The 26,509-nt window shown below is 56.3% G+C and overlaps 1 protein-coding gene across 1 annotated transcript in view; it reads left to right on the forward strand.

Moving 5' to 3' along the window:
• The window catches only part of LOC144785761 (deoxyribonuclease-1-like), a 65,803-nt gene that overhangs the window by 2,429 nt on the left and 36,865 nt on the right, over positions 1 to 26,509 (forward strand). Inside the window, exons 2-5 of the mRNA XM_078664567.1 lie at positions 2,861 to 3,015; positions 14,697 to 14,785; positions 21,194 to 21,277; positions 23,431 to 23,546. Coding sequence (XP_078520693.1) covers positions 2,869 to 3,015; positions 14,697 to 14,785; positions 21,194 to 21,277; positions 23,431 to 23,546 — 436 coding nt within the window. The 5' untranslated portion in view covers positions 2,861 to 2,868. The remainder of the gene's footprint in view (positions 1 to 2,860; positions 3,016 to 14,696; positions 14,786 to 21,193; positions 21,278 to 23,430; positions 23,547 to 26,509) is intronic.

Below are 26,509 nucleotides of genomic sequence, written 5' to 3' on the forward strand. Positions count from 1 at the left end.
AAGAACCCTGGGGACCTGTGCTGTCTTCAACAAGGACTCTTGTCTCCGTGGACACCAGATTTGTCCAGCAAGAAACCAACACAAAGACTCCGGATCCAGGCAGATCCGCGACACTTGCACCACTCTGCACCCAACGCCCACGGCCCGAGTCCAGATGGTCCACCGACCTAGTGAAGTCTTGTCTGCGATCCTGATCTGGGATCCAGCATTGAACAACCTCTCCTGACCTCTCCCACGTCACCTGCAGCCTCAACCTGAAAGGGTCCCCCAACCAGGAAAGGAGCTGGTGAGAAAACCCAATACCTAAAGACACCCCTGCACCCACAGCCCCCAGGCCTGGTGTGCCCAACAGACGGTGTCCCGGCATCCCCACTATCCGACTTATCTCCCCAGTCATGGGATTCCTTCAGCCAGCCTTCGGAACCGAGCCTGCAGTCATCTTCCCAAACCGAGGCTCTCCATTGGTTACAACAGGGCACCCGACGCCTCCTTTGCACTTTGCACCCGGCTGCACCTGTGCCTCTGGTGGTGTAGTCCTCGTGCTCTTTGGTGGCCCCTCCAGTGCTGATCTTAACCCTCAGGGTCTGTATCTCTGAACGACAGGTACTTACCTGTAACCGGTACCTCTTTGAGGTGCCCCCAGTCTACATAGGATAATATTGGGCCCAGTGACCTCTGCATCTGGCCGCCCCAGTGCCGCTGGTGGTGCATTACCTACCTTGGTCCGACCCGTGCCCAGTGTTGACTAAAACCTCTGGAGACAAACTCAAAACTGCTTACTGACCTGTAAGTTACTCACCTGCATTTTTCCGCATTTTTCCGCATAGGATTGCATTGGTCTCTCCCTGCAGGGCGAGGGCGCGTGTTATAGGTACTTTAGGGTACACGTTATAGGGTAATTCCATTCAGCGATTCAGGCTGTAGTCATGTCTAAAATCCCAATGGGAAAATGCATGGGGAAAACGTGTTTTTGGACTCACCCTTTTTCTCGGCCCCTGCTTGACAAATCACCCCGAAACTTTACAGACAGCAGCTGAAGTGACTGGCAAACTATTCTTAAACATTTCGTGAAGATTCCTCAAATGGCGTCAAAGCTATTAGCAAAACAAAAATTGCTTTTCCTATGGAAACTAGATCCTATCTATAACAAACTACTGGCGACCGCCAGCAGGTAATGAACATATATATATACAATTGTGCACGCATGGTCTTTGCACGTGTCCCACCTGTCTCCCCGTTGGCAGGCCTCTCCTTGCCTCAGCATTCTTGGCTCTGTCCACCTCTCCTAGGATTGCGTGGACCACGCGTGGCAATTCTTCTTACCAATGACACAAGGCAGCAATGGCACGATGGAAAGAACCAAAGATGAGCTCAGACCTTCAAACATGACATGTGACTAACTATGACTCGAACAGGCAGAGGCCCGTCAGATAAAGCTGAAACCAGTCAGGGTTTGACCACAACCTTTGGGGTTCGGGCTGAAGAGGGACTATGCACCACATTTGCACTACTGACCAGTGAAAAACTATGGGGCCCATTAGGATGGCGGGCGGATTGCCCCGCCAGGCCGGCGGTAGCCACCGCCAGCCTGGCGGGGGCAATCCGCCCGCCATCCGTCCCGTAATGACCCCCCCGCCATATTAGTATGGTTGGGGGGTCTGCGGCGGATGGAAAGACCGGGGCGGAAAAGGTTTAATATGGTGACGGTGTCTATCAGACACCGCTAGCCATATCACCATGGGCATTTTCCAGTGCCTTTCCGTGGCGGCAAGGCATGCGGAGACACCCTGCGGGGGCCTGTTGCGGGCCCCCAGGGACTCGGGGGAGGGCGTGGGGGGGTGCACATGGGGGGTATCTATGGTACCCCCCAGCATTACAAAGTACAACGTGGCAGGCACCGCACGGTGCCTATCACGTTGTGCTTTGTAATGGACAACATGTATCTTTAGCATTGCGGCGGGCGGTGCTGAAAGCACCGCCCGCCGCAATGCTAAAGATACAGGATGTGCCCGCCACTGTGGTGGGCGCATCCTAATACCCTCAACGGGACCCCCGCCCTTATGGCGGGCGGTCCCTACACACGACAGGATGGCGGGCGGACAAAGTCCTCCCGCCATCCTAATGGGCCCCTCTCTATATGTGCAGTGACCAAGAAGTGCAAAAACATTTAGTTTTTAGCATCTATTGTGTTTTGCAATGGTTGCAAAGTGCAATTGTTTATGCGGTGATTGGTCGGTGCAAACAATGCATAATTAACCAGTGTGGCTGCACTCACATATTGCACCAGTCGCCGAAGTGATGCACCATGGTACATGCAGTCCTTTGTGAACGTTTCATTTTCTTTGTTTTCATGTCCATTAGTAGTTGTCAGAGGAAAGCACAGTGTCCTGCACCTGGCCCGATGCTTTTATTCCGTGGGAGACACTCCACTGCCTTTTGACTAGGTTTGTGCTATAGAAATACCACATACATGCATACCACATACATGCATACCACAGACATACATACACACCACATACATATCACATACATACACACTCCATGTATCTGGAGGTGGAGGCGACAGGCTCCAGGCTCGAGTCGCCGGCCTCGAGGTCAAGGAGAGTCTGCGATTCCTGAAAAGGAGGTGTTTTCCAGGCATGGCTGGTTCCGCAGCACACAGGGCACCCATCGTGTGGCACTGCCCGCTGCCGCCCGCAGGGACACCTCACAGCCTTGTGCTTCCAGCACTTTCCATGCCTGAAGGGCATTCACAGTAGCTTTAGGTCACACAATGCGTCTCTTCTGTACTGGGAGGTGGAGGGGAGATTGAGTGCTGCCAACAGGACATCTGACTGTGCCCTCTCTCTGCCATCCGCAGCTGGCACCATGGCACCTGCCACCTTCTGGGTCCTGCTCCTTGTCGCCTCCTCAGTCTCCTGCACCGGCCATGCCTTCAAGGTCGCCTCCTTCAACATCGCCCGCTTCAGCATGTCCAAGGTGACCGACACCGCTGTGAGGGACCGCCTGGTTCAGGTGAGACTTACCACCCGCGGGCACGGGAGGCGGGCGGAGAAATCTGGGGGTGTTTTTAATCCTTATTTTAGAGTTTTTGGTACAGAGCTGCAAGACCCTGAAGCGTGAGAGGCGCTTTAGAGCGAAGGGTGAGAGCTGTCATAGGATCTGAACTTGTCCATATACAATATTGAGGCAAATGACAGCTAGATACGTCTGAGGTTGGCATCAGGGTACCCACAAACTCTGTAACATTTGTGGTCAGTGACTGATCATATACAGAGAGCAGCAGTACAAGAGTGAGGTGCATGACTGAACATGTCTACAGAGCAGCAGCGCAGGAGTAAAGTACATGAATGGACATCCATGGAGAGCAGGAGTACACGATACACGTTTGTAACAAGCATTGGTTGAGCGTAAAATGACGGGTGAGGCTGGGGTTGGTACACGAAGGAGGCGTGGAGCTCACTTGAACCCCTGGGTGGTGATAAGATTACAAGGGGGTAGCCAGAATACTAAAATACCCCCCACTTTGCACCAAAGCTCTGATGGCACCAAGCAGGCGAGGCGAGTGAGCCCGACTCTCCCTCGAAGAGCGCCCTTGTCATTTCCATCCACTCATCTATCCATGCATCCTTTCGCTCGTCCATTCACCGCTGATATCCACGCTTTCACCTTTATATTCTGTCATTCATTCATTCATCCATCCATCCTTTCACTCATCCGTCCTTTTGCCCATGCATACTTTTACCTGTTCACCCAGGACCCACGAATCCTTTCACCCATTCACCCACCCACACATCCTTTCATCCTTCCCTGCATCCTTTCACCCATCCACCCTTTCACCCATGCATCCTTTCACCTATTCACCCACCCACACATCCTTTCATCCTTCCCTGCATCCTTTCACCCATCCACCCTTTCACCCATGCATCCTTTCACCTATTCACCCACCCACACATCCTTTCATCCTTCCCTGCATCCTTTCACCCATCCACCCTTTCACCCATGCATCCTTTCACCTATTCACCCACCCACACATCCTTTCATCCTTCCACGCATCCTTTCACCCATCTACCCTTTCACCCATGCATCCTTTCGCCTATTCACTCATCCATACTTTGTTTCATCCATTTGCCCACCCATGCATTCTTTCACCATCTACCCTTTTAAACATCCTGTCACTCACCTACTCATCGCCTCACCCATCCACCCATTGTTTCACCCACCCATGCGTCTACCCTTTCACCCATCCACCCTTTCACCCATCCACCCTTTCACCCATCCACCCTTTCACCCATCCACCCTTTCACCCATCCAGGCATCTTTTTACCCATTCTTTCTCCCACCCACAAATCTTTTCACCGATCCACCCTTTCACCCTCCCTTTAAGTCATTAATGAATCATTTTATTCACCCACCATTTCACTCGTCCTTTCACACACTCATACATCTTTCTACCCATCCTCCCTTTCACCCATCCTTTCAACCCCTACTCATCCTTTCATCCACCCACCATTTCACACACATGCACCCCTCCACTCGTCCTTCCTTTAACCTTCCCCCCTTCTTTTCCCGTTCATTCAACCCATCTTTCTTCGGTAAATTGTGACTTTTTGTCTGCCGAGCTGCAGGCAGAAGAGACCCCCCCCCCCCCCGCCCCCTGCAGGGGTTCAGGACGCCCTTACATTGTATCTAGTAGCGGTCACCTGCAAGTTTGATATACCTGCGGTGCGCAGGAGAGCAAGGGGAGGGTCAAAGAGTGTGCATAAGGTCAGCAGAGTACATATATTGGCACCGGAGGCCAAGAGATAGGGTGACCAGATCTCGAGAACCAAAAACCGGGACATTTATGAAAATAGAAGAAGGACTACCATTTTTCATCAACAGAACGGTGCAGAATGACAGTTCTCATTAACATAAGATCACAGAAAAGGCATTAAGAAAATAAATAAAATGTAATTTCTACAACCAACATCATACATATTAATTAAAGTGCTTACTTATAACAGCTGCTCACCAGCACAGCTTTATAACACCCAAAAGAGTGCCTCTGTAATGTTTTCAGTCACCCCCTCTAAAAACCAGGACATGAGCCAAAATTGCCAAAATCTGCCGGGACAGTCGATGAAAAACAACAGGACTGTCCGGGCAAATCCGGGACGTCTGGACACCCTACCAAGAGAGCGATGTCTGGCCGAGTTCGAGTCCGTCTGATGATGGACAGGCGGTCATCTACAAAGTTATATTAGCATGGGCCATCCCCGGGCAGGCTGCAGGCCCCGTGCAGGGTGCAGGCCCCGGACAGGCTGCAGGCCACGGGCAGGCTGCAGGGCGCGTGCAGGCAGCAGGCCCCGTGCAGGCTGCAGGCCACGGGCAGGCTGCAGGCCCCGTGCAGGCTGCAGGCCCCGGGCAGGCTGCAGGCTGCAGGTCCCGGGCAGGCTGCAGGCCCCGGGCAGGCTGCAGGCTCCGTGCAGGCTGCAGGCCCCTGGCAGGCTGCAGGCCCCGGGCAGGCTGCAGGTCCCGTGCAGGCTGCAGGCCCCTGGCAGGCTGCAGGTCCCGTGCAGGCTGCAGGCCAAGGCCAGGCTGCAGGCCCCGGGCAGGCTGCAGGTCCCGGGCAGGCTGCAGGCCCCGGGTACACTGCAGGCCCCGGGCAGGCTGCAGGCTCCGTGCAGGCAGCTTACCCCGGGCAGGCATGCAGGCCCCGTGCAGGCTGCAGGCCCAGGGCAGGCTGCAGGCCCCGGGCAGGCTGCAGGCCCCTGGCAGGCTGCAGGTCCCGTGCAAGCTGCAGGCCCCTGGCAGGCCCCTGGCAGGCTGCAGGCCCCGGGCAGGCTGCAGACCCGGAGTAGGCTCCAGGCCCCGGACAGACTGCAGGCCCCGGGCAGGCTGCAGGCCCCTGGCAGGCTGCAGGCCCCGTGCAGGCTGCAGGCCCCGGTACCCTGCAGGCCCCAGGTACGCTGCAGGCCCCGTGCAGGCTGCAGGCTGCAGGCCCGGGTACGCTGCAGGCTGCAGGCTCCGGGCAGGCTGCAGGCCCCGGGCAGGCTGCAGGCCCCGGGTACGCTGCAGGCCCGGGTACGCTGCAGGCCCCGGGTACGCGGCAGGCCCCGTGCAGGCTGCAGGCCCCGGGCAGGCTGCAGGCTGCAGGCTCCGGGCAGGCTGCAGGCTCCGTGCAGGCAGCTTACCCCGGGCAGGCATGCAGGCCCCGTGCAGGCTGCAGGCCCAGGGCAGGCTGCAGGCCCGGGGCAGGCTGCAGGCCCGGAGTAGGCTCCAGGCCCCGGACAGGCTGCAGGCCCGGGGCAGGCTGCAGGCCCGGAGTAGGCTCCAGGCCCCGGACAGGCTGCAGGCCACGGGCAGGCTGCAGGCCGCGTGCAGGCAGCAGGCCCCGTGCAGGCTGCAGGCCCCGGGCAGGCTCCAGGCTCCATGCAGGCTGCAGGCCCCGGGCAGGCTGCAGGCTCCGGGCAGGCTGCAGGCCCCGGGCAGGTTGCATGCCCCGGGCAGGCTGCAGGCTGCAGGCTCCGGGCAGGCTGCAGGCCCCGGGCAGGCTCCGTGCAGGCAGCTTACCCCGGGCAGGCATGCAGGCCCCGTGCAGGCTGCAGGGCCAGGGCAGGCTGCAGGCCCCGGGCAGGCTGCAGGCCCCGGGTACACTGCAGGCCCCGGGCAGGCTGCAGGCCCGGGGCAGGCTGCAGTCCCCGGGCAGGCTGCAGGCTCCGGGCAGGCTGCAGGCCCCTGGCAGGCTGCAGGCCCCGGGCAGGCTGCAGGCCCCGTGCAGGCTGCAGGCCCCGTGCAGGCTGCAGGCCCCGGGCAGGCTGCAGACCCCGGGCAGGCTGCAGGCCACGGGCAGGCTGCAGGCCCCGGGTACGCTGCAGGCCCCGGGCAGGCTGCAGGCCCCTGGCAGGCTGCAGGTCCCGGGCAGGCTGCAGGCCCCGGGTACACTGCAGGCCCCGGGCAGGCTGCAGGCCCCTGGCAGGCTGCAGGCCCCTGGCAGGCTGCAGGCCCCTGGCAGGCTTCAGGCCACGGGCAGGCTGCAGGCCCCGGGTACGCTGCAGGCCCCGGGCAGGCTGCAGGCTGCGGGCAGGCTGCAGGCCCCTGGCAGGCTGCAGGTCCCGGGCAGGCTGCAGGCCCCGGGTACACTGCAGGCCCAGGGCAGGCTGCAGGCCCCGTGCAGGCTGCAGGCCCCTGGCAGGCTGCAGGCCCCGGGCATGCTGCAGGTCCCGGGCAGGCTGCAGGCCCCGGGTACACTGCAGGCCCCGGGCAGGCTGCAGGCTCCGTGCAGGCAGCTTACCCCGGGCAGGCATGCAGGCCCCGTGCAGGCTGCAGGCCCAGGGCAGGCTGCAGGCCCCGGGCAGGCTGCAGGCCCCGGGTACACTGCAGGCCCCGGGCAGGCTGCAGACCCCAGGCCCCGTGCAGGCTGCAGGCCCCGTGCAGGCTGCAGGCCCCGGGCAGGCTGCAGGCCCCGTGCAGGCTGCAGGCCCCGGGCAGGCTGCAGACCCCGGGCAGGCTGCAGGCCCCGGGTACGCTGCAGGCCCCGGGTACGCTGCAGGCCCGGGTACGCTGCAGGCCCCGGGCAGGCTGCAGGCCGCGGGCAGGCTGCAGGCCCCGGGCAGGCTGCAGGCTCCGTGCAGGCAGCTTACCCCGGGCAGGCATGCAGGCCCCGTGCAGGCTGCAGGCCCAGGGCAGGCTGCAGGCCCGGGGCAGGCTGCAGGCCCTGAGTAGGCTCCAGGCTCCGGGCAGGCTGCAGGCCCCGTGCAGGCTGCAGGCCCCGGGCAGGCTGCAGGCTCCGGGCAGGCTGCAGGCCCCGGGCAGGCTGCAGGCTCTGTGCAGGCAGCTTACCCCGGGCAGGCATGCAGGCCCCGTGCAGGCTGCAGGCCCAGGGCAGGCTGCAGGCCCCGGGCAGGCTGCAGGCCCCGGGTACACTGCAGGCCCCGGGCAGGCTGCAGGCCCGGGGCAGGCTGCAGGCCCCGGGCAGGCTGCAGGCTCCGGGCAGGCTGCAGGCCCCGTGCAGGCTGCAGGCCCCGGGCAGGCTGCAGGCCCCGGGCAGGCTGCAGGCCCCGTGCAGGCTGCAGGCCCCGGGCAGGCTGCAGACCCCGGGCAGGCTGCAGGCCCTGGGCAGGCTGCAGGCCCGGGGCAGGCTGCAGGCCCCGGGCAGGCTGCAGACTCCGGGCAGGCTGCAGGCCCCGGGCAGGCTGCAGGCCCCGTGCAGGCTGCAGGCCCCTGGCAGGCTGCAGGTCCCGTGCAGGCTGCAGGCCCCTGGCAGGCTGCAGGCCCCTGGCAGGCTGCAGGCCCCTGGCAGGCTGCAGGCCACGGGCAGGCTGCAGGCCCCGGGTACGCTGCAGGCCCCGGGCAGGCTGCAGGCTGCGGGCAGGCTGCAGGCCCCTGACAGGCTGCAGGTCCCGGGCAGGCTGCAGGCCCCGGGTACACTGCAGGCCCCGGGCAGGCTGCAGGCCCCGTGCAGGCTGCAGGCCCCTGGCAGGCTGCAGGCCCCGGGCAGGCTGCAGGTCCCGGGCAGGCTGCAGGCCCCGGGTACACTGCAGGCCCCGGGCAGGCTGCAGGCTCCGTGCAGGCAGCTTACCCCGGGCAGGCATGCAGGCCCCGTGCAGGCTGCAGGCCCAGGGCAGGCTGCAGGCCCAGGGCAGGCTGCAGGCCCCGGGCAGGCTGCAGGCCCCGGGTACACTGCAGGCCCCGGGCAGGCTGCAGGCCCCGTGCAGGCTGCAGGCCCCGGGCAGGCTGCAGGCCCCGTGCAGGCTGCAGGCCCCGGGCAGGCTGCAGACCCCGGGTACGCTGCAGGCCCGGGTACGCTGCAGGCCCCGGGTACGCTGCAGGCCCCGGGTACGCTGCAGGCCCCGGGCAGGCTGCAGGCCGCGGGCAGGCTGCAGGCCCCTGGCAGGCTGCAGGTCCCGGGCAGGCTGCAGGCCCCGGGTACACTGCAGGCCCCGGGCAGGCTGCATGCCCCGTGCAGGCTGCAGGCCCCTGGCAGGCTGCAGGCCCCGTGCAGGCTGCAGGCCCCTGGCAGGCTGCAGGCCCCTGGCAGGCTGCAGGCCACGGGCAGGCTGCAGGCCCCGGGTACGCTGCAGGCCCCGGGCAGGCTGCAGGCCGCGGGCAGGCTGCAGGCCCCTGGCAGGCTGCAGGTCCCGGGCAGGCTGCAGGCCCCGGGTACACTGCAGGCCCCGGGCAGGCTGCAGGACCCGTGCAGGCTGCAGGCCCCTGGCAGGCTGCAGGCTGCAGGTCCCGGGCAGGCTGACGGCCACGGGCAGGCTGCAGCCCGCGTGCAGGCAGCAGGCCCCGTGCAGGCTGCAGGCCCCGGGCAGGCTCCAGGCTCCATGCAGGCTGCAGGCCCCGGGCAGGCTGCAGGCTCCGGGCAGGCTGCAGGCCCCGTGCAGGCTGCAGGCCCCGGGCAGGCTGCAGGCTGCAGGCTACGGGCAGGCTGCAGGCCCCGGGCAGGCTGCAGGCTCCGTGCAGGCAGCTTACCCCGGGCAGGCATGCAGGCCCCGTGCAGGCTGCAGGCCCAGGGCAGGCTGCAGGCCCCGGGCAGGCTGCAGGCCCTGGGTACACTGCAGGCCCCGGGCAGGCTGCAGGCCCGGGGCAGGCTGCAGGCCCCGGGCAGGCTGCAGACTCCGGGCAGGCTGCAGGCCCCGTGCAGGCTGCAGGCCCCGGGCAGGCTGCAGGCCCCGGGCAGGCTGCAGGCCCCGTGCAGGCTGCAGGCCCCGGGCAGGCTGCAGACCCCGGGCAGGCTGCAGGCCACGGGCAGGCTGCAGGCCCCGGGTACGCTGCAGGCCCCGGGCAGGCTGCAGGCCGCGGGCAGGCTGCAGGCCCCTGGCAGGCTGCAGGTCCCGGGCAGGCTGCAGGCCCCAGGTACACTGCAGGCCCCGGGCAGGCTGCAGGCCCCGTGCAGGCTGCAGGCCCCTGGCAGGCTGCAGGCCCCTGGCAGGCTGCAGGTCCCGTGCAGGCTGCAGGCCCCTGGCAGGCTGCAGGCCCCTGGCAGGCTGCAGGCCACGGGCAGGCTGCAGGCCCCGGGTACGCTGCAGGCCCCGGGCAGGCTGCAGGCCGCGGGCAGGCTGCAGGCCCCTGGCAGGCTGCAGGTCCCGGGCAGGCTGCAGGCCCCGGGTACACTGCAGGCCCCGGGCAGGCTGCAGGCTCCGTGCAGGCAGCTTACCCCGGGCAGGCATGCAGGCCCCGTGCAGGCTGCAGGCCCAGGGCAGGTTGCAGGCCCCGGGCAGGCTGCAGGCCCCGGGTACACTGCAGGCCCCGGGCAGGCTGCAGGCCCCGTGCAGGCTGCAGGCCCCGGGCAGGCTGCAGGCCCCGTGCAGGCTGCAGGCCCCGGGCAGGCTGCAGACCCCGGGCAGGCTGCAGGCCCCGGGTACGCTGCAGGCCCGGGTACGCTGCAGGCCCCGGGTATGCTGCAGGCCCGGGTACGCTGCAGGCCCCGGGCAGGCTGCAGGCCGCGGGCAGGCTGCAGGCCCCTGGCAGGCTGCAGGTCCCGGGCAGGCTGCAGGCCCCGGGTGCACTGCAGGCCCCGGGCAGGCTGCATGCCCCATGCAGGCTGCAGGCCCCTGGCAGGCTGCAGGCCCCGTGCAGGCTGCAGGCCCCTGGCAGGCAGCAGGCCCCTGGCAGGCTGCAGGCCACGGGCAGGCTGCAGGCCCCGGGTACGCTGCAGGCCCCGGGCAGGCTGCAGGCTGCAGGCCGCGGGCAGGCTGCAGGCCCCTGGCAGGCTGCAGGTCCCGGGCAGGCTGCAGGCCCCGGGTACACTGCAGGCCCCGGGCAGGCTGCAGGCCCCGTGCAGGCTGCAGCCCGCGTGCAGGCAGCAGGCCCTGTGCAGGCTGCAGGCCCCGGGCAGGCTGCAGGCCACGGGCAGGCTGCAGCCCGCGTGCAGGCAGCAGGCCCCGTGCAGGCTGCAGGCCCCGGGCAGGCTCCAGGCTCCATGCAGGCTGCAGGCCCCGGGCAGGCTGCAGGCTCCGTGCAGGCAGCTTACCCCGGGCAGGCATGCAGGCCCCGTGCAGGCTGCAGGCCCAGGGCAGGTTGCAGGACCCGGGCAGGCTGCAGGCCCCGGGTACACTGCAGGCCCCGTGCAGGCTGCAGACCCCGGGCAGGCTGCAGGCCCCGGGTACGCTGCAGGCCCGGGTACGCTGCAGGCCCCGGGTATGCTGCAGGCCCGGGTACGCTGCAGGCCCCGGGCAGGCTGCAGGCCGCGGGCAGGCTGCAGGCCCCTGGCAGGCTGCAGGTCCCGGGCAGGCTGCAGGCCCCGGGTGCACTGCAGGCCCCGGGCAGGCTGCATGCCCCATGCAGGCTGCAGGCCCCTGGCAGGCTGCAGGCCCCGTGCAGGCTGCAGGCCCCTGGCAGGCTGCAGGCCCCTGGCAGGCTGCAGGCCACGGGCAGGCTGCAGGCCCCGGGTACGCTGCAGGCCCCGGGCAGGCTGCAGGCCGTGTAGAGGGCTGCAGGCCCCGGGCAGGCTGCAGGCCACGGGCAGGCTGCAGCCCGCGTGCAGGCAGCAGGCCCCGTGCAGGCTGCAGGCCCCGGGCAGGCTCCAGGCTCCATGCAGGCTGCAGGCCCCGGGCAGGCTGCAGGCTCCGTGCACGCAGCTTACCCCGGGCAGGCATGCAGGCCCCGTGCAGGCTGCAGGCCCAGGGCAGGTTGCAGGCCCCGGGCAGGCTGCAGGCCCCGGGTACACTGCAGGCCCCGTGCAGGCTGCAGGCCCCGGGCAGGCTGCAGGCCCCGGGCAGGCTGCAGGCCCCGTGCAGGCTGCAGGCCCCGGGCAGGCTGCAGACCCCGGGCAGGCTGCAGGCCCCGGGTACGCTGCAGGCCCGGGTACGCTGCAGGCCCCGGGTATGCTGCAGGCCCGGGTACGCTGCAGGCCCCGGGCAGGCTGCAGGCCGCGGGCAGGCTGCAGGCCCCTGGCAGGCTGCAGGTCCCGGGCAGGCTGCAGGCCCCGGGTGCACTGCAGGCCCCGGGCAGGCTGCATGCCCCATGCAGGCTGCAGGCCCCTGGCAGGCTGCAGGCCCCGTGCAGGCTGCAGGCCCCTGGCAGGCTGCAGGCCCCTGGCAGGCTGCAGGCCACGGGCAGGCTGCAGGCCCCGGGTACGCTGCAGGCCCCGGGCAGGCTGCAGGCCGCGGGCAGGCTGCAGGCCCCTGGCAGGCTGCAGGTCCCGGGCAGGCTGCAGGCCCCGAGTACACTGCAGGCCCCGGGTACACTGCAGGCCCCGGGCAGGCTGCAGGCCCCGTGCAGGCTGCAGCCCGCGTGCAGGCAGCAGGCCCCATGCAGGCTGCAGGCCCCGGGCAGGCTGCAGGCCACGGGCAGGCTGCAGCCCGCGTGCGGGCAGCAGGCCCCGTGCAGGCTGCAGGCCCCGGGCAGGCTCCAGGCTCCATGCAGGCTGCAGGCCCCGGGCAGGCTGCAGGCTCCGGGCAGGCTGCAGGCCCCGTGCAGGCTGCAGGCCCCGGGCAGGCTGCAGGCTCCAGGCTCCGGGCAGGCTGCAGGCCCCGGGCAGGCTGCAGGCTCCGTGCAGGCAGCTTACCCCGGGCAGGCATGCAGGCCCCGTGCAGGCTGCAGGCCCAGGGCAGGCTGCAGGCCCCGGGCAGGCTGCAGGCCCCGGGTACACTGCAGGCCCCGGGCAGGCTGCAGGCCCGGGGCAGGCTGCAGGCCCCGGGCAGGCTGTAGGCTCCGGGCAGGCTGCAGGCCCCGTGCAGGCTGCAGGCCCCGGGCAGGCTGCAGGCCCCGGGCAGGCTGCAGGCCCCGGGCAGGCTGCAGACCCCGGGCAGGCTGCAGGCCACGGGCAGGCTGCAGGCCCCGGGTACGCTGCAGGCCCCGGGTACGCTGCAGGCCCCGGGTACGCTGCAGGCCCCGGGCAGGCTGCAGGCCGCGGGCAGGCTGCAGGCCCCAGGCAGGCTGCAGGTCCCGGGCAGGCTGCAGGCCCCGGGTACACTGCAGGCCCCGGGCAGGCTGCAGGCCCCGTGCAGGCTGCAGGCCCCTGGCAGGCTGCAGGTCCCGTGCAGGCTGCAGGCCCCTGGCAGGCTGCAGGCCCCTGGCAGGCTGCAGGCCACGGGCAGGCTGCAGGCCCCGGGTACGCTGCAGGCCCCGGGCAGGCTGCAGGCCGCGGGCAGGCTGCAGGCCCCTGGCAGGCTGCAGGTCCCGGGCAGGCTGCAGGCCCCGGGTACACTGCAGGCCCCGGGCAGGCTGCAGGCCCCGTGCAGGCTGCAGGCCCCTGGCAGGCTGCAGGCCCCGGGCAGGCTGCAGGTCCCGGGCAGGCTGCAGGCCCCGGGTACACTGCAGGCCCCGGGCAGGCTGCAGGCTCCGTGCAGGCAGCTTACCCCGGGCAGGCATGCAGGCCCCGTGCAGGCTGCAGGCCCCGTGCAGGCTGCAGGCCCAGGGCAGGCTGCAGGCCCCGGGCAGGCTGCAGGCCCCGGGTACACTGCAGGCCCCGGGCAGGCTGCAGGCCCCGTGCAGGCTGCAGGCCCCGGGCAGGCTGCAGGCCCCGGGCAGGCTGCAGGCCCTGTGCAGGCTGCAGGCCCCGGGCAGGCTGCAGATCCCGGGCAGGCTGCAGGCCCCGGGTACGCTGCAGGCCCGGGTACGCTGCAGGCCCCGGGTACGCTGCAGGCCCGGGTACGCTGCAGGCCCCGGGCAGGCTGCAGGCCCCTGGCAGGCTGCAGGTCCCGGGCAGGCTGCAGGCCCCGGGTACACTGCAGGCCCCAGGCAGGCTGCATGCCCCGTGCAGGCTGCAGGCCCCTGGCAGGCTGCAGGCCCCGTGCAGGCTGCAGGCCCCTGGCAGGCTGCAGGCCCCTGGCAGGCTGCAGGCCACGGGCAGGCTGCAGGCCCTGGGTACGCTGCAGGCCCCGGGCAGGCTGCAGGCCGCGGGCAGGCTGCAGGCCCCTGGCAGGCTGCAGGTCCCGGGCAGGCTGCAGGCCCCGGGTACACTGCAGGCCCCGGGCAGGCTGCAGGCCCCGTGCAGGCTGCAGGCCCCTGGCAGGCTGCAGGCCCCGGGCAGGCTGCAGGTCCCGGGCAGGCTGCAGGCCCCGGGTACACTGCAGGCCCCGGGCAGGCTGCAGGCTCCGTGCAGGCAGCTTACCCCGGGCAGGCATGCTGGCCCCGTGCAGGCTGCAGGCCCAGGGCAGGCTGCAGTTCCCGGGCAGGCTGCAGGCCCCGGGTACACTGCAGGCCCCGGGTACACTGCAGGCCCCGGGCAGGCTGCAGGCCCCGTGCAGGCTGCAGGCCCCGGGCAGGCTGCAGGCTCCGTGCAGGCTGCAGGCTCCGGGCAGGCTGCAGGCCCCGTGCAGGCTGCAGGCCCCGGGCAGGCTGCAGGCCCCGGGCAGGCTGCAGGCCCCGTGCAGGCTGCAGACCCCGTGCAGGCTGCAGGCCACGGGCAGGCTGCAGGCCCCGGGTACGCTGCTGGCCCCGGGTACGCTGCAGGCCCGGCTACGCTGCAGGCCCCGAGCAGGCTGCAGACCGGCAACCACTGGAGCGCAGGCTTAGGCGCGCTGACAAGCACAGAACACAAACCTTATTTCACTGCTCCGATGTTACACAGGGCCGAACTGGCCGTAGCGGGCACCAGGCGATTTCCCAGTGAGCCTGATAGAGGTGCGGGTGGGGGTCGGTTTGGACCGGTGGGGGCTGTTTTTGTTACTGCTCGCATGCTTGTGCGCAAGGGGCTGTAGTGGAACCTTTTCACACCTCCACAATAACTCTGTCTGGACCCCCCCTCTCTCTCTCTCCCTCAGATCCTGCGGCGCTATGAGCTGATCGGCATCCAGGAGGTGATGAACAAGGACAACGAGGCCATCATCAGCCTGGTGCGGGAGCTCCGCCAGTGAGTACCACCCACCCGCCCCCACGGATGTGTGTCCTCCGCTCCCTCCACCTCAGAGCGGGGGCTGTGCAGCCCGGGCACCCTGAGAAGGGCCCGCTGCCCGCCTCTGATCCTCCTGCACCCTGGGCAGATCCTACCACCCCCCATCCCCTGCACCCTGGGCAGATCCTACCTCATTCTTCTGCCCCCATCCCGTCCCCCGCACCCTGGGGTCCCTGGCACTCTTTGGGCTGGGAGGCATCAGTGCTTCCACCTTCCTCAGATGGTTCCATGTTTAAATATCGATGAAATAAATATCCATGTAAAAATATTGATAACCAAAATATCGACTCAAAAATATAGATGTAAAAAATATAGATGTAAAAAAATATCGACTTTAAAAAATAACTTCAATTAAATAAAATAAATAATATCAATATTATTAACAAAATTAATTAAATAAAATATATATGTTAACTAAGTATAACAATTAAACTTAATTTAATAATGAAAAACAAAAAAATGGGTACACACATATATTTACTTAAATACATTTTATTAACTATTATCTTTATTTAATTTATAAACTTTTTAAATTATATAAAAATAAAATAAACACATATATAAATAATTTAAAATAGAATAAAATATTCTATATTTAATTAACACATTAAACTATTTAAAAAAGAATAATACATACATCTAATAACAAAATAAAAACATTAGTAGTTAAAACGTTGGATAGCGAGGAGGTAAAATTTACTATTCCCACTCCAGTGAGTGCAACAGTAGGGAAAGCGTTGGATAGCGGAGGTGTAAAAATTACTATTCTAACTCCAGAGAGTGCAACAGAAGGGCAAGCGTTGGATAGTGGGAGGGTAAAAATTACTATTACCACTCCAGAGAGAGCAACAGTAAGGAAAGCGTTGGATAGCGTAGGGGTAAAAATTACTGTTCCCACTCCAGAGAGTGTAACAGTAGGCAAAGCGTTGGATAGCGTAGGGGTAAAAATTACTATTCCAAATCCAGAGAGTGCAACAGTAGGGAAAGCGTTGGTTAGCGGGAGGGTAAAAATTACTATTCCCACTCCAGAGAGTGCAACAGTAGGGAAAGCGTTGGATAGTGGGAGGGTAAAAATTACTATTCCAACTCCAGAGAGTGTAACAGTAGGGAAAGCATTAGATAGTGTAGGGGTAAAAATAACTATTCCCACTCCAGAGAGTTCAACAGTAGGGAAAGCGTTGAATAGCATAGGGGTAAAAATTACTATTCTCACTCCAGTGAGTGCAACAGTAGGGAAAGTGTTGGATAGCGTAGGGGTAAAAATTACTATTCCAACTCCAGAGAGTGCAACAGTAGGGAAAACGTAGGATAGCGTGAGGGTAAAAATTACTATTCCCACTCCAGAGAGTGCAACAGTAGGGAAAGCGTTGGATAGCTTAGGGGTAAAAATTACTATTTCCACTCCAGTGAGTGCAACAGTAGGGAGAGGGTTGGATAGTGTAGGGGTAAAAATTACTATTCCCATTCCAGATAGTGCAACAGTAGGGAAAGTGTTGGATAGCGTAGGGGTAAAAATTACTATTCCAACTTCAGTGAGTGCAACAGTAGGGAAAGCGTTGGATAGCGTAGGAGTAAAAATTACTATTCCTACTCCAGTGAGTGCAACAGTAGGGAAGCATTGGATAGCGTAGGGGTAAAAATTACTATTCCAACTTCAGTGAGTGCAACAGTAGGGAAAGCGTTGGATAGCATGAGGGTAAAAGTAACTATTCCCACTCCAGAGAGTGCAACAGTAGGGAAAGCGTTGGATAGCGTAGGGGTAAAAATTACTATTCCCACTCCAGAGAGTGTAACAGTAGGGAAAGCGTTGGATAGCGTATGGGTAAAAATTACTATTCCAACTCCAGAGAGTGCATCAGTAAGGAAAGCGTTGGATAGCGTAGGGGTAAAAATTACTATTCCCACTCCAGAGAGTGCAACAGTAGGGAAAGTGTTGGATAGCGTAGGGGTAAAAATTACTATTCCCACTCCAGTGAGTGCAACAGTAGGGAGAGGGTTGGATAGTGTAGGGGTAAAAATTACTATTCCCATTCCAGAGAGTGCAACAGTAGGGAAAGTGTTGGATAGCGTAGGGGTAAAAATTACTATTCCAACTTCAGTGAGTGCAACAGTAGGGAAAGCGTTGGATAGCGTAGGAGTAAAAATTACTATTCCTACTCCAGTGAGTGCAACAGTAGGGAAAGCATTGGATAGCGTAGGGGTAAAAATTACTATTCCCACTCCAGAGAGTGCAACAGTAGGGAAAGCGTTGGATAGCGTAGGGTAAAAGTAACTATTCCCACTCCAGAGAGTGCAACAGTAGGAAAAGCGTTGGATAGCGTAGGGGTAAAAATTACTATTCCCACTCCAGAGAGTGCAACAGTAGGGAAAGCGTTGGATAGCGTAGGGGTAAACATTACTATTACCACTCCAGAGAGTGCAACAGTAGGGAAAGCGTTGGATAGCGTAGGGATAAAAATTACTATTCCCACTCCAGAGAGTGCATCAGTAAGGAAAGCGTTGGATAGCGGAGGGGTAAAAATTACTATTCCCACTCCAGAGAGTGCAACAGTAGGGAAAGCGTTGGATAGCGTAGGGGTAAAAATTACTATTCCAACTCCAGAGAGTGCAACAGTAGGGAAAGCGTTGGATAGCGGGAGGGTAAAAATTACTATTCCCACTCCAGAGAGTGCAACAGTAGGGAAAGCGTTGGATAGTGGGAGGGTAAAAATTACTATTCCAACTCCAGAGAGTGTAACAGTAGGGAAAGCGTTAGATAGCGTAGGGGTAAAAATTACTATTCCCACTCCAGAGAGTGCAACCGTAGGGAAAGCGTTGGATAGCGTAGGGGTAAAAATTACTATTCCAACTCCAGAGAGTGCATCAGTAAGGAAAGCGTTGGATAGCGTAGGGGTAAAAATTACTATTCCCACTCCAGAGAGTGCAACAGTAGGGAAAGCGTTGGATAGCGTAGGGGTAAAAATTACTATTCCCACTCCAGAGAGTGCAACAGTAGGGAAAGCGTTGGATAGCGTAGGGGTAAAAATTACTATTCTAACTCCAGAGAGTGCAACAGTAGGCAAAGGGTTGGATAGAGGGCGGGTAAAAATGACAACTATTTAAAAAAGAATAATACATACATTTAATAACAAAATAAAAACATTAGTAGTTAAAACGTTGGATAGCAAAGGGGCAGGCAGGGACTTATGCATTCCTCTGATCTCTCTGCCCCCTTGCAAGGGATACTTTCTGACTCCTCAAATCTATCTGCACCCTCAGCAGGGTTCCTTCCTCATTACTTTGATCTCCCTGCACTCTTACCAGGTTTCTTTCCTCCTTCCTCTGGTATCAGCCCCATTGTCAGGGTTCCTTCCTCTCACTCTCTTCTCACCACACCCTGGCCAGAACTCTTTACACATTCCTCTGTTCCATCTGCCCCCAGCCAGGTGTAGCCACTCTTGGTTGTCTATTTGTTACCAGGTGTCCCGATTTGGAGCAGTCCGGTGCACACTCAAAAACAGGGGAAAGTGCCAAATGTGAGCAGGCGTCGCTAACACTGCCCCTTTATTTGAAATGTGCCACTTCAACAAAAGAGAGTGTACCCTTTAACTCGCACATGGGGCTGGGGTAACAAGCGTATCAAGAAAACAGCAAAATGCCCCCGGGGCAATAAATGATGATATACAAAGCAGATTAGTAACAGCAGTTTATAATGAATTAATTAGTGATAAAGAGAAAAAATTTACAAAAATATTTTATATCTTAATAAAAAACCACATATATATATATATATCTTTCTATCTTATCTATCTATATATATATATATATATATATATATATATATATATATATATATATATGATTTTCAGAAATATATGAACTTTTTCTGTAAAGATATATGTGTATAGACCCCGCACTTTAGCATAAATTATTGTTTACAAGACAAACAATGAGTGCTTCGCTACAATTGGAAACACAAAAAGAAGGGGATTAAACATCAAGGGCAAAAGGCTATTTACTCCCTTAATGAACACAAAGCCACAGGAGGAAGCTCTCATCGAAAATCAACCTCTTTGAAGTCAAAATGAACCAACGTTTCGGTTCCTTTCACCCACTCTATAGGGCCTTCCTCAGGCCAGAGCAAGGGCCAATATTTGTTCTAGCAGACGGTTGCTGTCAAAAGCAAGAAGTATTTTTCACAAGCATTTCTTTTTTACAACAGCATTAATGACACACATTATTTATACATATATAATCACCTTTGCTCAGTCCTGAGGATGGCCCCATAGGGAGGGTGAAGAGACCTGATTAAATAGGCTTTTCCCCTTAATGTTTAATTCCCTTTAGGCCCCCATTGTAATGATGCGGTCTCTATTGTCATAATGTATTCATTGTTTCTCTTGTTGCAATAATCAATGTGAAACGGTTGAAGGACGGGGTCCTCTTAGAATGTTGTAATAAGGCATACATTTATATATTTTATGGTTTTCAGAAACATATGAAATATTTTGTGTATAAATGTTCTCTTTATGAATAATTAATTAACTAGAAACTCATGGTAGAAATCAACTTTCCATATAATCATTTATTGCCATGGGGGCCATTTTGCTATTGTCTTGTTATTTGAAGTTTACACCAAATCCTTTTCTTAGTTCTGCTGATAATGGACATGTTTCTCTGCCTATGGAGACCTATTGTTATCCTGCTTCTGATGGTTATTTAGACCTATCTCTATCCTGCTTCTGAGAGTTCTTTTTCTATGACCACTTCCTGTTCCCCTCACTCCCAGGAAGTTGTTACTGTCTTGTGGTGGTTGGATGACCTTTAGCCTTTGAACCTACCTCCCACTCAACAAGCAAGGAACTGCCAGGAAGTGAAACTGACTTTAAAACAAAACACATCATAAGCACTGTGCAAGTAGAAACAATGCTCATAGTTCCCTGGTGCCAAGGTGCACTTGTGGGAATCTGTAATATTAACATGGCATTTATGTATGCCACCCTGGTGCCAGGCCCCACGTGATGGTAGCTGTTTTAATAACACAGCATTAACTCGTGCAGCAGGTCCAGGCCTCCATTCGTGTTCACAAACTGCACTTTGTAGCACATTTAGCAGAACTACAATATTACTATTCGGATGTATGACATTACAACGCATGCTTTTACCACGCATGCCTTTACAACGCATAGTGCTTTGGGGCGCTGGATAGTGAATAGTTTAATTTACTATTCCAACTCCAGTCCCCATGGATAGTAGGGAAGGTGTTGGATAGTACATTAAACCTATTCCCTATCCTAGAGCGCCCCCCAGCGCAATGCGTTGTAATGGTTTGCGTTGTAAAAGTTGAGTCGTAAAGGCACTGCGTGGTAAAAGTTGCGTTGTAAAGGATGTTTCCCTTACTATTCATGTACTACAAAATGCTGTTTGCTAACCTACATGCAGAAGTCTCCGCCCCTGATTTGGCGGTCTCCGTAATGTGTGTGGAATGTAAAACACAGTTGTAAAGTTGCTGGGAGTAAATTTATGGCGGTGCATTGCGATGATGCTGGCACCGCACCCTGAACTGAGGTGGTGAAGATATGTCAGCCTACGATTTGAAGTAACTTTACACTTGGAAAGGATAAATAGAAAAAAGTGGTAAAGTTACTACAAAGTGTGAGTGTAAGTTTACTAGTGAGTGAATCTACATGTACGTTGTTACAACGCATGCTTTTACAATGCATGCCTTTACGACGCAACTTTTACAACGCAAGTCGTTACCACGACTTGCGTTGGGGGGCGCTGGTTAGTGAATAGTTTAATTTACTATTCCAACTCCAGTCCCCGTGGATAGTAGGGAAGGTGTGGGATAGTAAATGAAAACTATTCCCTATCCTAGAGCGCCCCCCAGCACAAGTCGTTGTAATGACTTGCGTTGTAATGGTTGCGTCGTAAAGGTACTGCGTTGTAAAAGTTGCGTTGTAAACGCTGTTCCCCAGTGAATCTACATGTGTAAATTGTACCTTTGTAAATAGTGCCCTTTATGAGAGGTCGTCTATATTTAATCTGAGATAAGGTTCCTACCATTAAATATCCCAGTCGATGCCACCCCCCCCCCGCTGGGCTCACTTAACCCATTTCCTTTCCAAGTCTCAATACTCAACCCCTGCACCGTCTCCAGCTTTGCCCTTGCTCACCACCCACAATGCCGCGTTGTGCAGTTCTGACCGGTTGCCATTTAGTGTTGGGTCGAGGACCGCGCCCCAAATGGGTGATGATATAATGCGGCCAGCGTTGCGCTGAGTGTAAAACCCCTTCTACCTACTGTAGCAACAGTGACAAAAACACATGATTAGATACAACTGATGTATGAAACCACCTTATGTGCTGTCTGCGTTTTGCTTCCAGAGCAACCGGGCTGCCTTACAACGTACTGGTGTCCGACTACCTGGGGCGCAGCACCTACCGGGAGAAATACGCCTATGTCTACAGGTAAGGAGGGAATGTATTTGGGGATTTGTGTAGAATGCCACAGAAAGAGACCGCTGAGTAAAAGCCGTACGTTGATGGTGGTTTTGCATCTGACCACAAAGTATGTCAGTGGTTGAGAGGAGCTGTGGTGCCAGTGGCATAGAGGTAAGTCCTGAAGTCGGACCAGTTGTACCCACGTATATTCCTCATTCGCTGGCCTCGTCCCCGCAGGACCCAATCACAATATCACAGGCCGAGTTAGTCTACAAGCATGGACAAACAACCACACAGGGTTTTCCAAAAGTCACCAGTAAACTGATGTGAAGTACCTTTCATGCGGGGTAACTAATTACTTAAAAGTAGTTTAATTATATTTTAATAAAAGTCAATGTTACATTAATATATAAATTCTGAAATACTGTTAAATTATTTTATAATTAACAAATAAAGATGTTTTATTTATATATATTTAACATTAAATTATAGTTATTTATATTTTTAACTATTTTAAATAATTTATTCTAATTTAACATTCCTTCCTATGGGTTTTATTTTAGGTCTGTGCAGTCTATTATTTTCTATGAGATGGGTTGCAGTACCAGTGTTTGGCCATTTGGGGTGCTGAACTTACTACTGTTTCTTTTTGGCAGTAGTATAAGCTTCTCTTGTAAATTTCGCGACAGCATTTTTTTTAGGGAACCGAAACGTGTACGTTTACACTTTTGAGTGACTTTACAATCAGGTTTTGTGAATCGCCAAAAGTGGTAAATTTACTCAAAGTTGTAAGAGTGAATTACACATTAAAATTACTCACAAGTGTAACTTACCTTTGTGATTACACCCACCATAGTGGACCAAGTGAGTGAGTTAGACACAATTGTAGCGAGTGCTCAGACCCACAGTCACCCAAGTGGAAGGGTAGTGTTATCTGGAAAATAAAGGGTTAAATAGCTGTGCTGCAACAGCACTTGTCCAACGAACACACATTAAATATAATGGATAAATACGAATATGTTGAATAGAGACACAAATATTAATACATACACTCAGCACTGTTAAAAGATGCCATAAAACCGGGGCCCTGTCTCACAAATAAATGGGAAAAAGTGAAGTACCGGTGGAGCAGGGGGCTTGTAAATAACCGTAGTGTCTTAACCACATGCGTGCGGCTCATTTTCCCGCTGTGCGCTAAAGAATTCAAAACCCCGCGGTTCATGAATCAGCGTACAAGAGGTGTACTTCATGACGAGCTGAGCTCGTCATGAGCGTCCAAGGGTTAAGAATGTTCGACATTTGGTTGAAATGTGCGCCTCTCTTGCCACTAGATCTGAGAGTCTAATGGAGCCGCCATCTTCCTCTGCCTTTCATCTAGAATAAACTAGTATTTACGTGAATGGCTAGCTAATGCTTTTTGTTAACATATTGTACATTTTCGGAGAGCTTAAAGTTACTCATACAGTATTAAAATGCTCTAAAAGATAGATTGCTCATTGTTTTAATGTATTTATTTAGGTATGCGTTTTTATATAGCGCGAACTTTACCCGAAGGTGTCAGAGTGCTTTACAATTGAACCAGTTACATTACATAAGGACTTCAGAGTACATGGATTACATAAAAGATACAAACAGATAAACTCTAAATTCACATAAGAATAGTAATAAGTACATACGTCTACTACAGGGATGTATGACATTACAATGCATGCTTTTACCACGCATGCTGTTACAACGACTTGCGTTGGGGGGCACTGGATAGTGAATAGTTTAATTTACTATTCCAACTCCAGTCCCCGTGGATAGTAGGGAAGGTGTTGGATAGTAAATTAAATCTATTCCCTATCCTAGAGCGCCCCCCAGCGCAATGCGTTGTAATGACATACGTTGTAATGGTTGCGTAGTAAAGGCACTGCGTGGTAAAAGTTGCGTTGTAAAGGATGTTTCCCCTATAACTATTGGTTGGAGTTACATACATACAAGTTGCAAATTCACTCAAGGTTACATTTTAGGAAAAGTTGAAGTGATTATGGTTGGACAAATATTTGTATCTTTAATCTGGCTTACATTTCTACAGACATAATACAGGCCTGTCTGTGAAAGCTACAGGCTGATGGTCACGCTTTACCAGCTGCGCATGTGCGAGCCTCAGCCTATTTCCCGCCTTTTTTCCTCCACAGAGAGGACATCTTGAAGCCGACAGACTGGTACCACTATGATGACGGCTGTGAGAACTGCGGCACCGACGTCTTTATCCGCGAGCCTTTTGTTGCACGCTTCTCTTCTCTCACCACAGGTAAGAAGTGGTTGGCGCATGCCCCCGCTGACGACAAGGCACCGTTTATCTACCGCTTATTGAGAGGACGACGACACGTGGCGGCGCAAGACCGAGGACACTATATATTTATTGCAGATTTATGGTGCTTCTGAAAAACTGTCTGGGTTGGGACGAAGTCAGTCAGTTGTGAGTGACTCCTTCTGAACCACGTGAGCCTCTCTGAGATACCAGCCTCTCCGAAGGGCCTGTCGCCTCACTAATGACTGACTCCAACCGAGCCCTACCAATGTTTCATCTAAAGACCAGTCCAGCTCTGCAATGGAAGGTGTGATAGAGGAAACTGAGAGATGAAAACAGCAGAGGTAGCTCCCCACTCCAAGGAAGCAATGTGTCATTTGATGCCCTCAGGTGCCCTGTTCTTGTCCTTTTTGTCTAAACTAGAAGGAAGCAGAAACCCTGCAATCCAACAAGCACTGACCAGCTACGACTCACAGCTCTGGCACGGGTAGAGCGAGGGTTGTAAGTCTGATGGACTGCCCCCCTTACAATGGCTGTAGAGAGGAGCCTGTGCTCTGAAAGTGGACAGTGCAACACTGAAAGATCCTGAAGAATTCCAGTGAAATGTATGGAGAAGTACCATGGTGGCAGCCATCTTGAAGTGGTGTTGGAAGTCTGCATCAGCCTGGGTTGGACAGACTTCCAGGATACCTCCTTGCAGTGACACGTGCACAAGGGGCCCTGGAACTCAGAGGTCATAAAATATACTCCTGGGTCTCGCCCGCTGTCACTTAGACTTTTGACCAATTATTTCTAACAGAAGGAAAAGCCAAAGTCATCCGAGATCAGTGACCAAACGGTATGCAACGTTTACCACGCGATTTTTACAACGCACTACCATTACAACTAAACTTTTACAACGCAAAAACTTTTACAACGCTTACCATTACAACGCAAGATTTTACAACGCATATACCTTTACAACGCATACCATTACAACGTAAGTATTGGTAAGTATATAATTATTTTTAAAATGTTATATGTTTGGGTTTTTGGGTAAAGGGGTATTTTTAGGGTTCAGGGTCAGTTTTCAGTTTTTGGGTAAAGGGCTATTTTTAGGGTTCAGGGTCAGTTTTCAGTTTTTGGGTAAAGGGGTATTTTTAGGGTTCAGGGTCAGTTTTCAGTTTTTGGGTAAAGGGGTATTTTTAGGGTTCAGGGTCAGTTTTCAGTTTATGGGTAAAGGGGTATTTTTAGGGTTCAGGGTCAGTTTTGGGTTTTTGGGTAAAGGGGTATTTTTAGGGTTCAGGGTCAGTTTTGGGTTTTTGGGTAAAGGGGTATTTTTAGGGTTCAGGGTCAGTTTTTTTTTTTTTTGGGTAAAGGGGTATTTTTAGGGTTCAGGGTCAGTTTTGGGTTTTTGGGTAAAGGGGTATTTTTAGGGTTCAGGGTCAGTTTTGGGTTTTTGGGGTAAAGGGGTATTTTTAGGGTTCAGGGTCAGTTTTGGGTTTTTGGGGTACAGGGGTACTTTGTAAAAATAAAATAAAATTACATTTAAATTAAATTAATTAAATAAAATTAAATAAAATTAAATAAAATTAAATTATATTATATTAATTTAAATTAATTTATATTAAAAAAAATATTATATACTTACCAATACTTACGTTGTAATGGTATGCGTTGGAAAGGTATATGCGTTGTAAAATCTTGCATTGTAATGGTATGCGTTGTAAAAGTTTTTGCATTGTAAAAGTTTCGTTGTAATGGTAGGCGTTGTAAAAGTATGCGTTGTAACGTCATACATCCGACCAAACTGATGTTAAGCGTGGGTGGTGAATGGTTTGTAGAGTCTTCTACAACCCGGGAGCATGCACATGCACACGCCAAACACGGAGCTCTATAACAGACATCTTTATTCCTCAGCATACAACAACACACTGTACGCATTGTGTCACAGCTTTTATAACCACACCATTTACCCCCTGGTGTGGGATGGGGTGTATTTGTTTTGGAAGTAAAATCTTGATAGGATGGGGATAGCTTTATTCACCAGCCACACCTACCTTTGTTGTTACGAATATAGCATGTTACTACGCATGCTATTACATCCCGTTCCATTACAACGCAGTCGTTACAATGACCACGTTGTTAAAACGCGATACCTTTACATCGCAAGTCATTAGATCGACTTGCAGTAGGGGGCGCGCGCTGGATTTAGGAATAGTATAATTTACTATTCCAACTCCAGCGTGTGCAACACGAGGGAAGGTGTTGGAATAGTAAATTCTACTATTCCTTAGTTTAGAGCGCCCCCTACATCAAGTTGATCTAATGACTTGCAATGTAAAGGTATCGAGTAATACCAATGCAGTTGTTGTAATGACTGCGTTGTAAAAGCACTGCGATATAATGGCAGCGTTGTAAACGCCGTTTCCTGTTGTTACGCTACCGCCAAAGCCAGCCATCAAAGACTTATGTTTTTAAATGTTTCTGTTCTTTAAAAGAAACCAGCATCTGGGTTAAGAAAGCTGGCTTGAAGGCTTCGAGTCTGATTACGAGTCGCTCAGAGTGGTATCCGTGGGTGGCTACTGCTGTGCCCGATCACCAGCGTCCAGTGTCCCCGCACCCAGGATTATCAGGTCTGGCAACACCAGCGGCGACTGGTGACTTTTGAAAGTGGTGAGGGATAGAAATAGAGGCAATGCCAATGTGTAAGAGGGTAGGTCAGGTTAGAGAGAACGGTGATAGAAAACTGCAGTGCCTTTAGTGGCCACTGGAGGTCAGCCTTTCACTGTGTAACATGTATTTAATGATTTTTTTTAGGTCTAACTGGACAAGTAGCTGAAGGATGTCTTGTTGCAGCAGCAACCTTTACCTTTTGGATCCCAATTACTATTTCTCCTTGAATTTAAGTAATGTGTTAATTTGAGGTAAAATAACAGAAACAGGATAATGTGCCAGTGGTAATGGAACAATTACGCGCACAA

The sequence above is a fragment of the Lissotriton helveticus genome, chromosome 10 (genome assembly GCF_964261635.1).
Source record: "Lissotriton helveticus chromosome 10, aLisHel1.1, whole genome shotgun sequence".
Lineage (NCBI taxonomy): Eukaryota > Metazoa > Chordata > Amphibia > Caudata > Salamandridae > Lissotriton > Lissotriton helveticus.